Source organism: Notolabrus celidotus, chromosome 8 (genome assembly GCF_009762535.1).
Source record: "Notolabrus celidotus isolate fNotCel1 chromosome 8, fNotCel1.pri, whole genome shotgun sequence".
Taxonomy (NCBI): domain Eukaryota; kingdom Metazoa; phylum Chordata; class Actinopteri; order Labriformes; family Labridae; genus Notolabrus; species Notolabrus celidotus.
Genome location: NC_048279.1, coordinates 30,161,514 through 30,180,383, shown reverse-complemented (window position 1 = coordinate 30,180,383; position 18,870 = coordinate 30,161,514). Strand labels below are relative to the sequence as shown.

The 18,870-nt window shown below is 41.0% G+C and overlaps 1 protein-coding gene across 11 annotated transcripts in view; it reads right to left on the bottom strand.

Annotated features, from left to right (window-relative positions):
• Positions 1 to 18,870, bottom strand: part of rapgef2 (Rap guanine nucleotide exchange factor (GEF) 2) — a 142,576-nt gene that overhangs the window by 78,187 nt on the left and 45,519 nt on the right. For all 11 annotated transcript variants that reach the window (XM_034689712.1, XM_034689722.1, XM_034689721.1 and 8 more), the window contains exons 3-4: positions 16,255 to 16,311; positions 3,642 to 3,725 (exon numbers count right to left, since the gene is read on the bottom strand). In XM_034689712.1, the coding sequence (XP_034545603.1) occupies positions 3,642 to 3,725; positions 16,255 to 16,311 (141 nt within the window). The remainder of the gene's footprint in view (positions 1 to 3,641; positions 3,726 to 16,254; positions 16,312 to 18,870) is intronic.

Here is an 18,870-nt window from a genome sequence, read left to right as displayed (position 1 = left end):
AGAAAACTTAAAAGATTCAACGAACAGCTGGCGTCATTTTTTACTATCAAAGACAGACTCCACATGTATAGCATATATGAATAATTACAAATAGAAGAACATGCAGATGTCTCAGTATTTCTCTGACTTTTGTGCCTGTTAGCACTTTGCTGCTCAAGCTGTTGCTACACTCTGTCAAACTGATATGAAAAGCTGTCCTGCTCTGTATTGTGAGTTAAGTGATTCGGGATGAAAATGCTCAAAGTGCAGTGCAGGCACCAAATGTATAATTTAGTGCAGTTGACAGAAGCAAGAAAGTCATGTGCAGTGCCATTAGTGTCAGTCTAAACAAAGTGTAGTCTTAAGCAGCAGAGTGGATTCTTACCCAAGCTTCCTTACAACATATGCTTCGTAAACATTTCCAGAGCCCGGCTGTCCCCAGCGACTTCAGCGGGGCATTAACTTTAATCTGCCAATACCTGCAAATCCCCCTTCAGCATCCCACTCACACACTTTCACCTTGTCAAAACTGAGAAGGTTATATTTAAGAAGAGAGCAGCTCTGTGGCACATTTCCGATCGAGTCCTCCGATTTAAATGCCTCCCACGTTCATCTGAATCCACAGAATGACCGCAGCCGACCCCCACAGTGCTGCTGGGACGGCCCCAGAGCTCTGAGTGGCCGTAGGTGTGTGTTATGCAAGCCTAATGGATGAAAAGTTCATTGTTTTCTAGAAGCCCACAGAGATGGTTCATGTAACAGATCTGCTTGTGAAATCACAGCTTTTTAACATTTGGATCTTGGCTTCAGAGGTGCTGATCACTGCTGTGAGCTGAGAGCTGAGAGCAGGAGAGGGGAACCGGAACCTTGAATCCTCTCAGGGTGTCATCGATATGTTTTTTTTCATCAAAGCTGAGCTATGGTGACAACATCAATCTCCACCTTCCTTCTTTCTTCAAATTCTTCAAATATTTGTTTCTTGGAAACATCAGAACTTTTCAGAAAATGATAGATGAAGTAATGCATGAATCCCCTGAGTTACTGTGGTGGCAACTCTGTGGCTGTTTTCGAAACTGCCATCTATACTAGCAGTATGTACTGATTTGGCCAGAATTCAGTATGTAGTATGTACGTATGTGAAAAAGAGCAAAATCTGCTGTATGTCAAAACTTCCTGATGTCGTACTGATTCATGAAAATGTCTCAGTATGCAGCAGACCAGTCTCCTTGCATACTGTGTCCCACAATACACAGCGCTAACATCTCACTTCTCCTTTTTTTTTTCTTTTTTGATGGGGGAACTCCGTTTTTAGGTGCTGTGAAAATAATTAAATTCCATATAATCCACTTCTTAGCTATTTAAATTATGAGTGATGCCAAAGAAGCAGTTTTGCCGTGAGCTTGGCCGTTGTTTCCTTCTGCTTTCCGAAAACCGGAAATCCAGTGAAGTCTGGCCCAGCATACTGCAGATCAGATCCAACAAAACAGTCATACTACATACTAAATTCAAGTCATTTTACATATTTGATAACAATGAACTCGTTACATAATGAAGAGACAGAAAAAATCTTGACCATCACATATTTGAGAAGAAGTGCTGTGTAAATGAGGGATACTGTGTAATCAGCTGGAGGTTAAACAGAGTAGGATGTGGATTCTATTCAGCAGAACCACCACTTCACTATACATCACCATGCTTTTAACCTGACTTCCAACTAAAAGTGGTGTGATGATCCTCCAAAGTATGAAAGGGACATATATTCAGGTGAATCGGTTAATGTAACTTGATCTATTTTGCTTGTTTATTAATAACCTTTAAATAAGTAATGGATCATGTATGGTTAGCAGGTAGTTATTGGAAATAGAACTCAGACATGGTGAACAAGAAAGCAGGGTAATAAATGATTAATTAATAATACGTTATAATGTAGTTCTAAATATCTGTAATGACATTTTAAGTCTCTTTTATTGGGGTACCGTTGGCCTAGTGGTCTAACCATGCGCCCCATGTACAAAGGCTATAGTCCTCATCGCAGAGGTCCCAGGTTCGATTCCAGCCTCGACCATTCACTGCATGTCCTCCCTCACTCTCTACTCCCAACATTTCCTGTCTATCTTCAGCTGTGCTGTCCATTGAAGGCAAAAATGCCCTGAAAATATAATAATTTTTTTTAAAAAGTCTCTTTTATTACCCGGCTTTCTTACTGATCTTCTGGCTGTGTAAGATGCTTGATTCCTGATTGGTCAAAACCCCTTGACCATGGTTATTAACTTTCACTTACACAAGCTACGCCAGAGGGAAACTGATCACACGTCATGTCAAATCAATCCGGCATTTTTTGCTTCTGCTTGCTGACACCATAGACCATACGGTAATGTAAAATGGTTAGTTTCTTTTAGCATCAAAACAATGCGGCTAAAACGTTAGCTTTGGTTAGCATGCTAAACGGCAGGTTATGTACATTTTCATATTGGATCCTGTCCAGCAATAAGCAATATTAGCAAAGGCAGCGGAGCAGGCGAGAGAAACTTTAGGTTACTGGACGCTACTAAAACCTGCTAACCTTACATAACCCCTTATTTGACATTCAGTATTTAGCATCAAGCATCTCTTCTGTTGAACTGGCTCACATCCTCTTTGCTCTGTTTATTTAATAATGTGAAGTTAATTCACTTTAAACACAATATCTATAAATGTGCAGTGACTCCTTGTCATATAACTGTTTTCACTCATTTGCAGAGCAGCAGGGAAGTTGTTTGCACTACAAAGAGTGAAGTGCTGAGAATTTGCAGGATTGCAGAGATCACTTTGGGACTAGTGTTACACACATTCAGAATATTTCTGCAAAGAAAGTCTGTTTTTCTTTGAGATCTTCTGTGCATCGCTTTAGCTATACGGCTGCACATGCCATGCTATGTTGTTCCTTTATCTCCATTCATTCAGGACTTCTCCGTGGAAAGTCACAGCAATCAGACACTGTGGATGTCTTTGTTTCTCCAGAATCGTGGGAAAGTAATGCTGATGGAATTTCTGGTTCCTCGCAGTGAAATGCATCGCACAATCTCCTGCAGTCATCTATTAGCTGAGAGAAGCAAATATACTGTGTACTGGACAAACTGGGATATCATGTGTGTTAGGATTATGCCAGCAAGATGAGGAAACTGGAATCATGTGTACCAGTTTGCTGTTAAATATTGAAGATGTGAACACATGTGTATTTTGTTTGGTCTGTTACCTTTGGACATAAAAGTTGACACAAAACACTTTTTTTTGACTCCTTTTGATAAGTCTATCAGCAGGTTCAGAATGTTTAAATTAGAGCTGATGTTTCTCTTTTTCCAGTCCAGGATTAACTTGATGTATTCACAGATAATAAATCAGCCTTCTTCTTTCTCACTATGCAGCTGATAAGAGGCAGGAAGTAAGACCTGTGATGACATGCACCAAATGGCCAAGGGTTGGAGGTAAACCCAGAGCTTATGAGGTGAGGTCTTTGCCTCTGTGTCTAACTGAGCTCAAGCGATGTCCCCAGGATTAGTTTTTCATGTTCCTCAGTTAGCTTTGAAGAGGAGGACGAGGACGAGGAAGCTGCTCTTTGGAAGTTTCAGAGTCAAGAGTTGAAACCGCACCCCGAACCAAACCGGCGGATGACCTTATCTTACCTGCTTCTGGGCAGGAACATTGATTCCTTGATGAAGACTGAGCCAGACAGCAGGATGTACCAGCAGCTCCCGATGTCGTCAGGACTGGAAGACAGAAAAAAGGATGATTAGAGAATACAGTGGAAATAGAGAAAATAAGTGTCTCATTCATTTGTTTATTTAGGAGGAGAAAGGGAAATTGGCTAGATATCAGCCTTTAAGGTGTCCTCATTTTCAATGAAGGCATGATAACTCAATACTGAACATCGTCTTTTTTCTTTAATCTTGATATTTGCTTTGTCATTTTCTGTTTTTGGTGAGGCGACTTAATGCATCAGCAAACTGACACTGCTCCTTGTGCCAAATAAAGATCACTAGTTCGAAAAAAAAGAGAGTGAAAAGGAGGAAAACAAGAGAGTGGAGAGAGACGAGGAGAACTATGAATGAACCGAGGAATCATCTCTCATCCACCCACACCCGTGGCCTTGCTGAAACTCACAGACGAGGAAATTGGGCATCGCAGACGATGTAAACTCTGGCTGACCTCTGGATGATGCTGCTGGCTGTCAAGTTCTTACAACATAACTGCTAAACACACACACACACACACACTCACGCACAACTACACACACATACACACTTCCACCAGACTTACACGGCACTTTTAGACATTTCATTTTTAGTTTGATGTAATTTGTGGCATTACAAGAGAACCGGAGGCTAAGAACACATCGAACCTTCTCTGAGGAGAGTCTGCCCTCACTTTAACAACTCACTACATATGAAGTGCTGAATCTTAATGCAGGCTGTCAGTGTATTAAACATGGCGAACAACAGTGTGTTTTAATGCATCAGTTGGGTTTCTCATCTAGCTTATCTGAGGACTTTCATGGCTATCAGAGGGATTGCAGCACGATAATCTCACCAGGCTGAGATGCTCTGAATCTTTTATATGCTCCGTATGCAGGATTATCTAAGAGGCCGTGTATGTTAAAGCATCCAGAATGTAAATAAATGCTTTGGAGACGGATCAAAAACATAATGCATGATTTCATTTATATGCATCTGGTGAGAGAGGGCTTAAAGGACAAGTACAACATATGCAGTGCTTGTGTAGGTCAGATCAAACATCACAGAGACACTGCTCCAGTTTGAGCCTCGTGTTTACCTGGACTTTGTTTGATAGAAGACTGCTTGAGGTCTTTATTTATTTACTAGAGTTAAATGAAGCAGCAGTGTGTTAGTTTTTCCACCTGTGAGCTTTCTGACAGTAAAGAGGAATTAGAAAACAACATGAGGAACTAAACTCATGTCACAAAACCTGAGTCAGGTCACGTGATATGAGATGTTACTTCACAGGAGGACAAAAATAATCATGCCAGGGAGCAAAAACTATTTTGGTTTTCTTCTGATGATTCTTTTTTTTTTTTTTTACAAGTGCAAGACAATAAAAGGAATTAAAAAAAGAAAAAGGAGTGTTGGAGAACAGTAATCAATGAAAGTTATCAGGAGAAGGAGAAGGAGAAGGAGAAGGAGAAGGAGAAGGAGAAGAAGAAGAAGAAGAAGAAGAAGAAGAAGAAGAAGAAGAAGAAGAAGAAGAAGAAGAAGAAGAAGAAGAAGAAGAAGAAGAAGAAGAAGAAGAAGAAGAAGAAGAAGAAGAAGAAGAAGAAGAAGAAGAAGAAGAAGAAGAAGAAGAAGAAGAAGAAGAAGAAGAAGAAGAAGAAGAAGAAGAAGAAGAAGAAGAACTAAATTCAATTGTCAGGAGAGAAAGGAGGAAAAAAGAAAAGATAAAGACAAGAAGAGAAATAAGATTTGTTCATGAGGGAGAAGAGAGATTTATGAAGGGGGTTTATGAATGTCTGTATGCAGTTATGAGAGTATCAGTTCTGATCATAGATCATAGTCATCGCTGTTTTGAAGCCAATCGTCTGCTGGAGCCATATTGGATATGTTGAACTCAACCTAACTTCTGTCGAGCTAGTGTAAGATGAAGAGGCGGGCTTTGAGCCTCCTCCCCAACAGTGTTCCCGCCTGTCAATCAAGTCAGCTGTGCCTCATTATGGAAAACATGTACTCTTAATATCTTCAAAACTGCAGTGTTATGAAAAAATTCACATTGATCAACAATTAGAGTAAATGTTAGTTGCAGCCGATCACTGAATCTTCTTACCCAACTATAATAAACAACATATTTTCAAATGTTAGAGGAAGAGTCGTTACATGATTTAATAAAGCCTCAACAAATGAGATATCTAATTATTTATAGTGAGTTAGCATCAGTTTTCCACCTGAGGGTACAGACAACCTGTAATTATCACACAGCATCAGCCTCTCAGAACATTGGAAGGGATGTTTCTTTGTGTGAATCCTCCACCTGTCAGTTCATCTGCATGCTCTTTGAAACACCTCGTGGCAGAAAGAGAGCGCAGGCTGCTCATCAAGCACGAATCAAAACCTGAGCTTGAAGGTGTGCTGGTGTCACAAAGGTAGAGCGTTGTCTGATTTCAGAGACTCTTTAAGTGAAACCAGGCGGGACAGATAAACTAAACGACTGACCGGTCATGTATGAGCATGCTGGGACTGGTTTTTGCTTACAGAGAGGTAAAGGATGGATGCTCTTATTATACCTGCCCTCACACCGACACCAACACTCACACCCTGCATCACTGTGCTGACCGAGTTTTTTCCCCTAATCACTGAGAACAAAGTCTCACCCCTCCTCCTCCTCCTCCTCCTCTCCACACTTTCCTTGCAGATCTAATGAGGCTGTAGACAGCAGCACACCCTACTGACACAGAGCAAAATCTTCATCAGCATCCGCTCTCCTTCTCCTATTCCTCCGACTGATCTCCGCACGCCTCCCTCTGAGCTCCTTCCATCCTCTCATGGCTCTTCCACACATTCAGAGATGACACAAACGAAATGCTAAATTATTAATTGCTGGCACGCACATGCACCGAGCGAGGGGAGCACCTCTTACGGCTAATGATGAGGAGGAGGAAGAGAAGGAGGAGAAGATACAACACCCCAAAAAGCAGGAGATAGGAGTCTCTTATGCGCCAAGACAGCTTGACTGAACTGGGTCATGCGTATTGGAAGCACTCGTCTAACGCTAAACATCATCCACCAAAACCCCCCAGGGAGAGTGTTTAACAGCGTGGATTCGGGTTATCTGAGTGCTTTGGAGGGGGTGAAAGAGGGTAAAATGAGGGTGAATGTAGCATCAATACTTTCCGGCGATGAGGATCTACTTTTACAAAATCAAGAGTTCTATTTTAAAATGAAATGCAGTTTAAAGGATTTGAAACTGAGCCGCACGCTGGTTGAAAGACTGCTTCGAAGGCTCAGAAACGTAGTGATATTTTGAACAGGATACAAAAAATGTGTGCACAGGATTTGGAGTGATTGGGTTGTTGAGTTTCAAATAAGAGGGGTGTGTCTGCCATGCATATTCTGCAGTCCAATCTAAACCAAGACCACTGAAAGCTACTGTAGAGATGTTTCACCATGAAGACCTCCAGGGACTGTGAGCAGCACCATGTTGGGTGACGTTACACAACAAAACATCCAGAACAGTTTTGCAATAGTTCAAAAGACCAAATATAGATCAGGAGGGGAGGGTGGGAGAGGACTGAGAGTTTACTGGTTCATATTTAGGATTGGCACAGTTAGATCATGATGACAGATTTCTAATACAGCAGATTACGCACCTACTCTTCCAAAATACTTAACTTTTTGTACTCCCTACATTCATTACAACATTACAAAAAGACGATATTTAGATCAGAAATAAACATGTTTACAGCCTGGTACAAAAAAACGGTTTATAGAAAGAAAGAGAAAGAAAGGCACTTTATTAATCCCCAGGGGGGGGATATTTAATTTTTCACTCGTGCTATTTTTTGAACATGCTACACACAGAGTATACATACAATCATGCACACACATGTAGTGAACATGCTAAGGAGAGATGTCAGAGTGAGGATGTGCTGCCATCAACCAGCGCACCCCGAGCAGTTTGGGGTTCGGTGCCTTGCTCAAGGGCACCTCACCAGTGCCCAGGCAAGTGAACCAGCACCTCTCCAGCCACCAGTCCACTTACCAAACTTTGTCCATATTGGGACTCGAACTGGCGACCCTTCGGTTCCCAAGCCAAGTCCCTATGGACTGAGCTTCTGCTGCCGCCAAAAAATGTCTGAATAGCTAATTTCTCTATCGGCACACAGTACGGGGGGTTCAGAAGATGTTAAAGGGATATTTCAGTGTTTTTGAAGTGGGGTTGTATGAGTTGTAAATCACTAGTAATTGTACTAGCCACCACGGATGCTGCTCAGCTCATCCCCTGTAATGAGAAACTGCAGGGAGAAATGGAACGCAAGCTAGGCTACCGTTTCTGCAGATGGGGTCATTTCTGCCATGTAATTTAGCTCATTTTGAAAGATTCCAACCCGAGCACTCACTTCGGTTTAGGTGCCAGAAAGCCTGTTCATTTTTGCACTATTTGCGTCCGCAACACAGACGTACTCTTCCGCCTGCAGCGCATTGTGTCTGCAAATAGTGCAAAAACAAACTGGTTTTCTGGCAAAGTAAAGTGCTGAAAAAAAAAACAAGTATAGCGTAAACCGAAGTGAGTGCTCGGGTTGGAATCTTTCAAAATCAGCTAAATTACATGGCAGAAATGACCCCTTCTGCAGAAACGGTAGCCTAGCTTGCGTTCCAATTTAAGGACATGACTGACTTGACTGACTTGACTGACAGGTGGGAACACTGTAGTTGCTGGCGAGGAGGCTCAAAGCCCACCTCTTTACCTCACACTAAGTTTGGTTGAGTTCAGCATTTCCAATATGGCTCCCGCTGATGATTGGCTTCAAAACAGCGCTCAGGAACAGATGGGTCACGTCAGGGCTACAACGGCCATTATTTATACATTCTATGGTTTTACTGTCACTTTTATTCAACAGCTTTGGCCAAGTTTGCATCATACTACCACCAGGTCCAAAAACTGTCTGTCTTCTTCATATGACATCTTTCTAATGACATCATTTTTCATTGCTACACCTTTTTAACCAGTCCTAGAAGCTGCCTGATATTTGTCATATGATAAAGGTCTCCATTTCTGAGATTCACTATTATATAAAGCAGCTGGTCTTTGGGATGTGAAGAGTTCTTCAGTGCCGTCTCAAGAAGCTTGATGTCATCACAGGGTGCTGAATGAAGCAAACAACTTTCCAACAGCTGCACAGGAGCGTCACTCACTCTGCACTTCAACGAGGGATTCAAATATCAAAGATTGTGAAATGTTTTCTTTAGTACCGTCACGAGAGACTTTTGGCCTTTTTTTTGCGCTTGGTGGCCAATTTGAGATTGGTTGCCACGCCTGATTCTTGCAGTAAGAGCTGTGAGATTATTTTTATTATTATTATCTCTAAGGCAACTCACTCCAGCTGTTTGACACTGACCATGTCATCAGCAGTTAAAGAGGCAATTTCTTCTTCCTCTGTTCAGATTTTTCACTCTGAGTGTGAGGTTGAGGTGGGGCTGCAGTCACAGAGGGTGTGTAAAATATTAGTTTTCATGACAACAAAGTCAACAAACACAGGATGGACGGGGGTATTGACCTCCAGTGGTTATCAAACAATGAAGAAAAATAGTAGATATTATGCAATCAGAACATCAAGCTGCTTCTTTGTCTTGAAACACACTAAAGGTACATTTCAAAGCATTCCACTAGAGTTTAAATAAGGCAAGTTTAACATTTAAATTCCTCCAACGAGACTTCATTATAAGTGGGAATCAGATGGATGCAGTGAATTGACTTTGTGACCCTGACTTTCAGATTTATTATTCAAATAAATGCTGCTCTGCTTCATCAGTGAGGTCTGACACCATGAGGTTGAGGCAGGGGACAGCTTCAAAGCTCTTACTCTTTGAAGTGATACCTCTATCTTTTTAAAGGATAACACCGTGACACATTCAAACTTTGGCTTTTGTCATGTGGTCGCCCACTGACATCACTCTGCTTAGGAACACCCCTCTGCTTAGCTGGTGGGTCACTCAAACTCAAAGTACTTTAGTGATATTTTGATTCCATTTAATGATTTAATGATCACTCTTGATTTAAAAGTGAAAGATGGCGTTCAAAAGCGCTGTGGTGTTGCTATTTTCCTTCATGACAGGAAGCAGGAAGACACTGTGGTGGCTTAATTTCAATGAAAGGAGAAAATAGCATGAAATTTAAAAAGTAAAAATGGTTAATGCAAATTTGTCCTGGTTGTTAAACATGCCTATCCCTTTGTCTCCTTCCCTCTTGATTTTAAATGACTTGCATCAGCTGCAGCTTCATAGAGCTCAGAAGCATGTGTGTTTTTAGCTGGCTTAGAAGAAGGTTGCCATTAGAGGGAAACACCAACTACTGCTCACCTGAAACAATGGTTGCTTAGGTTTATTGATGTTGTGTATCTGGAAGTTTCCACAGCTCGCATCCATGGAGCAAAAGAGGACATGACTCAGCTATGGTCTGTAACACTGGACGATCTTTAGAACTTGCTGCATTGAGCAAACACCCCACCCACTCTCTCTTACCCACATACACCCACCACTACATCCACATCACTTCAATACATTACCACAGCATACACAACAACCTTTGACTAGTTTATATTTAGTTTGCTGTTTTTTTATTGTTACTATTATTTTGTATTCTCTATGACACTTGCTGATATGTCTGTATGTAACTGCATATATGATAATAAACATTTGATCACAAAAAAATAATAATAACAATGCACTAATTTTGGAACTTAAATGCATTACTGAGAGTACTTAAAAAATCTATTAGAAAATAAATAACTATTAGATAAATATAGGGCTGCAACTTACTACCAATGAATGAACCAGTTGTCAACCAAATTATTTAAGTTGTCAATATCGTTGAAAGAAATGAAAGAAAAAGCAAATCTCCAGATCTCTAAGTACCGTCATCAATTCAAAAGTACAAAAACCAAAAAATTTAAACTAAAAAAATGGTAAAAATGTATTTATGTAAAAGAAAGTGAGTCCAGCATCTTTCTTTTATTCTTATTTGCTTATTTATTTCCATTATGACCTTAGTGTTTGCCTTGGTTCTTTTTGTCTTATCTATGCCTAAAAATCAATAAAAAGAAAGTGAAAAAAAGAAAAAGAAAGTGAGTCCCATCACATTTCAGCAACTTTGTTTTGAAATGATTTTCAGAATATTTACTGAAATATTTTAACATTTCAAATATATCCTCTATTTTTATTGGATACAGTTTTGACTCACCATGTCTCTAATTCACTGTTCACAAGACTTCCAAACAAGCTAATGCTCCACTTTCAATAATGAAGAAAAACACCTGTGCATTATAAACTCATTTATGAGTAAAGAGTTCTCAGTTGGACCACAGCCATCCAATGAAGGTCAAAGTTCAAGCGTTGCATTGAAAGAGCTGACATGTAAAAGGTTAAAGAGTAACCAGAAGCTACGAACCCTCTCCAGCAGTCAGTGTAAAATGTGCCGGGTCAGCCTCCATCTCAGGAGGGCTTTAGCTCTATAATCTCTGGGTGGTAAATCCTGAGAGGTTCAGCCTCTCACAGTATGGGATGTTTTCATGAGATATCAAGTGTGACTGTGTGTGTGACTATGTCTCTGTGTGTGTGTTTGAGTGTGTGTGCCCATGCATGAAGTGTTAGCACTCTAGCAATCTAGAGCTCCAGGCAGGAAAGATGAGTACTTTTCTAACCATTACCCTTATCCTCCTATCATTACTCCAGGACTGCCAACTGTTCGAGATCGGCAGAGTGAGATTCTGAGTGTGCGGGTCATTAACTAGGTCATTTAGTGTGGATCTGAGTAGTTTCAGGCAACATTACATGTGTTGGAAGGAAGAGAGAACCTCGTAAATATGTTTGCCAGGATCGACTTCTATGTAAAATGTTTCTTTGGCGTGTCATTATCCAGAAATGATCAGAAGAAATGTGGCTTACAAACAGGAACGCTTTGCTCTGGTTCATGTGAATCAAAAACAGCACACATTCATACCTTGGCAAATAAAGGTTGTCTTTTTTCCATGTGTTCAAATTGAGACACACAATCTGCCAGGCTTTTACTAAAGATTGAAAATCTCCAATTAAATGAAAAGATTAAAATTAGATGAATCACCTTTTAGTTGCTTGACATCAACAGGGAAAACCAGTTAGGCCTACGGCTGCTCAGTTAAAGGATTTAAAGGGATATTTCACTTTTTTTTAAGTGGGGTTGTTTGAGTTTTATGTCAGTAGTAATTGTGGACTCTGGTTGGTGAGTGTCGCAGACTGCAGCCCTGTTTGATCGGCTGGTTTATCTTAATTCCAAAAAGGTCCAGAGGCACTGCTGTTAACTCTGTTAAGTAGTTTTCTCGGTATGCAGGCATTAACTAGCAGTTAAGACTGCACCACCAGGTAACTCTGGATCTCCCCTGCTCTCCAGTTTAGCTCAGAAGTTTCTTTATTTTTTCCTCCGGTGCATTGAATCACATTTTCCTCTGTAAGCTCCTGCTCATAAAGTCTTCTATATGTGTCCGAAGTAAATGGCATGACATTGGCGCGGTCAGAATCACTCATTATTAAATTTAGTTGTAGTTCTGTCACTTTGAAGCTGCAGACCAGAACAGCTGATCAGTGCTCTGCAGGCGGAGGAGCATGTCTGTGTAGTGTCTGAAAATAGTACAAAAAAATAAAACTCATACAACCTCACTTTAAAAAAATTGAAATATCCCTTTAAGGCTTTTCTGTCTCTTTATGTGAGAGTTCACTGTATATCTTTGGGTTGTGGACTGCTGAATGGACAAGAAAATCATTTAGAATGACTGCTTCAGGAAATCAGAATAATATATTTTTTAAACTTTTATGGACTGAAACTGTGTTCTTGCTGAGCCCCCATCGCAAAAATAACACCTCACCTTTGAACTCTTCCTTTCCAAAATGTATTTTGCAACTCACCCCATCACAGCTCATCTCACCTTGACTCTACTTGGTTTCTTTTTTTTTGGTTTCTACTACAATATTCCGTTTTTGAGGAGAGCACAGCTATTTTGGGGGTATCACTTTGGTGTACATTCCGGGCAACGTGAGCCTCCAATGTGACGAGACTTACTGGTGTCATGATCACACTACAGACTGCCTGCTGAGTATTCTGTGGGCATAGCAAGAGAAAGAGAGCGAGTAGCAGAAAGTGACAGTAGACGGGAGCCGAGCGGAGGGAAAGGTTAGCTATTAAGTTGTCAGATTGGAAGAAGTTGTGTAATTTAGGTTACAGTTAGGGAGTGAATCATGCTGCATCTTTTCAGGACCAAGTAAAGCAGAGACTGGAGTTATACTGTGACAAGGAATGTCAACTATAAATGCTAATGTGGACTGAAATGTTTTAGTGTTTGAAAGAGCTCTATCCAGTTTTTGTACACAGTAACTCAAACTCAAACCAGACCATTATTTGGATTTGTCAGCCTGCTTATGAAGGTGATTTCAGACTAAAGTAATAGTAGCATCCACAGAAGTATGTTTCACTTGAGGGTGGATTTTCCCTTTTAAAGCGCTGAACTCTCTTTACAGCTGTGTAAAATATGTCTCGATGTGAAGGCCATACCATTTTTACAACCTAATTGAGTCACTATCACAATTAAATTCCCCCATTGACTTTTAGAGCCGTAGTTTCCCGGCAGATTATTGCCGTTGTTATAAACAGAGCAGGAAATGAAGACAGACTGTTAAGAGCTTGTATTTTCACAAGAGAGGGTTGATAAAGATCTCAGGGAGGAGGAAAGTCAATCTGATCTGCTGCTGTTTAACACCAGGCTCTTATCAGGGAGAACCCCAGCAGGCTTTTATAGGTTCACACATGCGTGCACGCAAACACACGTACACTGGTAAACAGTGAGAGAAATACATGTGGACAAACAGAAACTAGACACTTGTGTAAAATTAAATGAACCAATAAACCACAAAGACAACAACCTGCTGTGTTTTGATGCTGCAGCCCGGAGGGTAACTTAGAAAAGAGCAGACTTTGTTACTCTCCTTTACTCGGGTCATGAAGTCGAGTGAATGCATGGTCACCCTGCATTGAACCCGTTAAGTGATTGATTTGTTTCTGTCCATGCTGAAATAGATGCACCAGTCTGTTATGCAGATCATTGCATATTCCTGATTAGAGTAGGTAAAAATACTACAATGTAACCCATCAATCACTCAAAAACAACATTTTGATTCTAATAATCTCCTGTTCATTAAAGCTCCTTCATGCTCCCTCTCTCTGATTAGTTTCTTTCTTGCTCTCTTTGTGAGTAGCTTTTAGTTTGTGAAGCTCCCAAATGACAGGAAAAATGATCTCCATCTTTTTACACCTTCTTTAGATTGGACAATAGTTAGTGTGTTTAATTTCTTGTTTCATGCCACCTTTACCAAGTAGTGGGACAAACACAGCCGAGTTAGTTTAACAGTCTTAAGCTTGGTCTACACCTTGAGTCGATCTACGCCGTAGCATATGCCGTAGGTTCATACCCCTGTACCTATGCCGGAGTCTATGCACAATGCCTGACGTGCAACTCCTCAAAAATGTAACCATGCATCGGGGCGTGGACTTAGCCTAATGGTTAAGTTGCACACCCATGTAGCGGGCGGTCTGGGTGCAATTCCAACCTGCAGCTCCATTCCCACATGTCATTCCCCCACTCTATCCCAGTTTCCTACGCTATCCACTGTCCTCTCCTCTATAAATATAAAGGTTTAAAAGCCCTAAAATAAAAATAACCATTCATCAAAACTACGCAGACCGCAAGCCCTGTGATTGGTCCACTGGGCAGCATTGTAATTTCCTGCGTTTACAACATATCCTGCACTGATTCAGTTGCTTCTCCATTCTTCTTCCAATAACTGCAGTATGATCAAATCCTTCTTAAAATGTGTCAGCTCCAACTCCAACGTAATATGTTCAGATTAAGTCATCAACAAGCAGAGAATGTAGCAGAACCAGCAGATCACACTGCCTACTAGCATTAAGGTGGAGTATTGCAGAGTTACACTGACACTCCAATGCACAAGTAGGTAGATCTCACCATGGCATGTGTAGAGTCAATGTAACCAGGCTTTAGATTGTTCACACTCTTAGTACCCTAAGCTCTCCATCCCGCCTTTACTAAGTCAACACAGCCAATCACACAGGACTTGTTGTTTGGTAAAGCCAATTTAGTTGTCCTGATTTTTCCAAATTTTTCCTTTATCACTGGATTAAAGATTGACAACACAATGGTATAGCTCGCTATACTGGCATAAGAAGAAAGTAATCAGAGGAGAAGAGAGGCAACAGAAGGTTGGCTTGTTGACTGTAGTAACATCCATTATGTGACTGATCCTCTGTGAGTTATCTCAGTTTATGGGAAACTCTGAAATCATTTATGTGGACAAATTATTCAAATTACTTCTCCTGTATGTGAGCTTTTTTAACAAAAGATTTGACTAAAACAGTGTGCTCACAAGCTAAATACCAGACTTGGTGTTTGTGTGTGTGTGTGTGTGTGTGTGTGTGTGTGTGTGTGTGTGTGTGTGTGTGTGTGTGTGTGTGTGTGTGTGTGTGTGTTTACGCACATGTGAGTGTGCAGTAACTGGTGGTTGGCACCCGAGGGAATCCTGCTGAAGCTGGAGTCTATAATATGACCACGACTTAATCTGCATTCCTTTTGTTTAATCAGCTCCCACACCTCTGAGTGGGCTCCTAATGAGGTGTTAACTCTTTCCCCATCACCCCCAGCACTCACACACACATATACACACACACACACACACACACACACACACACAGAGTCCCACACGGGGGATCAGGAGGCAGCAAAAGGGACAATGCACCCTCTCTAACCCCTTCGGAGCCTGATAGAGTTAATTAACAGTCTTAATTCTCACCATGGGTGTTCTTGAGACGTCAACATGTGACAGCAGTCAAACACTGTGTGTGATCTCTGCTCAGTGCAGTTGTGGCAGCCTTTCAGGAGGGGTCCAAACACACGCAGAGGCTGTCATGTAGCTGTCAATACAGCTTTCCAATCATATTAAACCTCCTCAGCTCCCACTTTCAGGGGAAAGCATCTTAGAAAGACCCACTTGTGACTCGCCAGCTTTCTCCCTCTTGAAGGAATTGCTTCAGCTCCAGTTTTCCTGTGTCACTCTGGTGCAAAAAGACTTATTGAATCAAACTGAAATCAAAGTGGAAACCCTTTCTTGGTTCTCTGTCTTAAGTGGTTCTGAAGCAGGGTTTATGTGTGTTTCTGTGTCACACACACACAGCTCTATAAAGGCATCGTCTGACTGCTTCTGTACATCGTGAACATTTATTTTCATTTATAGGCACTGAGGTCGCTCCGCTGTGTGAACCCGGCATGCCATCGCTCATCAATAACTGTGAGTAACGGCCCCGGTCAGAGTGGGCTTCGACCACACACCACTGAATTATTGTTACACTCACTGCCTCTTATTGTTTATATATGTTTTTATGTTGGTAGAGATGTAAGCATTTGACCAAGCCTCATAAATATCTATTTACACACAGCCGTCACCACATCCATGCAGGCCCAGGCTTTAAGGTACTTACTAGTAGAGCACTTCGTTGGCCTCGTGTCTCTCATAGCGCACCGTCTCGCACATTATCCTGCAGGGAAGAGAAGAGATACGGTCAGAACATGTCAGGAGGAAATATCACAGAGGTTTGAAGTTTTGAAGTTTTGATTTTATTAGTGTGTCATGCATATGATCATATTACAAGACACCATAAACTCATGCAGTCCAGGGTCAGAGCGCCCAGCACGGTCATTCATTGTAAGGTATGAGGAAGCAAATTATAACAGAATAAAATAAAAATAAAATTGCACACTTCTTAAAAAGACTATTTTGTCTTCTTTTAAGATAAGATAAGATATTCCTTTTTTCATCCAACAATGGAGAAATTTAGAGTGTTAGAGCAGCAAAAGACAGTGCAAAGCAGTGTAGAGTAAACAAGAGCATATATAGTAGTAATTATTTAAAAAATATTAGCAATTAAAAAGAGTAAAATAGCATATCTTATGAAAATTATGTACATAACTAAACAAGCAAATTTACAGTATATTTACAAAACCAGAGATACCGTAAGAAATGTGCACAGAAGTAACATAGGTGAATAAAAAACAACATTTAGAACTCAGAAGCTTGGTATAAAAATGTATTGCACATGTTAAGAGAGAGATGGAGTGAGTTTTCCAGGCTTTTGAGACAGAATTTGCAAGTTTAAACACAGCAGAATTAAACATCCATTCTAGTTGAGTTTGCACATCTGTCCACCACAATACTTCAGGCTTTTTTAAGTTATATTTTTGGCCTTTTTGCCTTTATTTGATAGTGCAGCTGAAGAGAGACAGGAAATGTGGGGAGTAGAGAGCGGGGGAAGACATGCAGGAGATGGTCGACTGGCCGGGAATCGAACCGGCGACCCCTGCGACGAGGACGGTAGCCTCTGTATGTGGGGCGCTTAGACCACTAGGCTACCTGCGCCCCTATTTCAGGCTTTTTAAAGGCAATTTCTGGGGGAAAAAAATCTCTCTGAGGTCATCATAGTTTGTCCAGTGCAAAAAAATGGGACTCTGTTTCCACTCTATGAAATCACACAACTCACAGAGTCTGTTTTCCTCTGGATTATTTTTTGAATCGACCAACCTTAAAGGCCAGAGGATAAATACCAGATCTTTTTTTGTGGTGAAGAACTTTATAACTTTGTTGAGAAAAGTGCTACATAAATAAAGTTTATTGTTATTATTAACTATGCAACCAAAGATCTTTGCCCTCTAGACAAGACGTTATATAATTCAGGGATGAAGTTATGCTTGATCTGCACATCTGTCCTTGGTTTGGTTGGGCAGAACATTTTAAAACAATTTTTCTTCATATTGTTTCACAGAAACAAAAAATAAAGGAACAGATGAAAAAATTTGCACTTATAAAGGTGTAGCATCACATGTGGAATTTAAGTAATAGGTAGCCCTCTGCTCCTAAAAGAAGTGTTATTAATCCAGGTTCACAAAGCACGGGTTCAGGTGATTGATTAGGCTGATTATTCAGCAGTTCCTTAATGAAGCACACCCTCTCTTTGTGCTCCCACATGAGTAAAACACTGGGCTTTCTTTTCTTCAAGTAGTAGTCGACTATTCAACTTTAAAGCTTTTTAAGGACATTACACATTACACTCATTTCTTCATAAGGGTAAATTTTGGGACATGTTTTTCAAATCACACATCTTTGATTTTGGAACCCCCCTTTTCTCCCCAAACACAAAGTGTGAAAAAGTCTTCCACATCAGGCTTTCTGAAGGCGCCTCTGAGTGCACGTCAACATAAGACAGGCAGCTATAGTAAACAGTGGCTGATCAAAACACAACAGGCTTCAAAAATAGCTGGGGGCGGCCTTCTTGCTGCAGCCCCAATTGCACAACGACCAAAAAACAATCCTGGCTTTAAAAAACAAGTGGCTGTGAAAGAGAAGAACTGAGGGAAAACAACACATTCCTCCCGGATGAAAAGTGCAGAAACAAAGAACTATAACATAATCCCATAGTTAGTGGGATGTCTGGCTGGCTGGGAGTTTTTCCTTTTTTCTTTTTCTTTTTTTTTAAGTTAGGAAAACCAAAGTTGGCCGCAGCGCTGTGCTGCTCTGTGGGACCATGGGGACATTCCTCAGGATCCAAACAGGGAAGAGGGAGAAGGGTTACTGTGGGGTGGGAGGCCTCAGAGGGGTCACACGGTGGAATGTTCCAGCTCGCGAATCGTGCACTGCTACATTGTTCAGTCGCCAGCATAATCCACATGTATGCACACAAGGCATGCTGGGAACAGACTTCTGACCCGCAGTGTTTGGGAAACCTGCGCCAGGGAGAAAAGACTGGAAAGCTGATGTGGTGACAGGAGAGTGAAAGGCAGGAGCATGAAGAGAAACTCAAACTGCATGTTCACGTCGGGATAGTTTGGTCATGTGTGTGATTTTTCAGTGAGGGTGTACTTTGTTTTTTCAGTCTCAATCATTAAGTCTGCTTCAGCAGAAATAAATACTCCAGATGGACGCCATGAATCTGCTTTTTATTGCCTAAATGAAAGTCCAAGGTCAGATTTGGACTTGTAAATGTGAGAGCTGAAATGATTTATGTGGGTTTTCAGATTGTGATGAATCATTTGGTCTCTGAAGA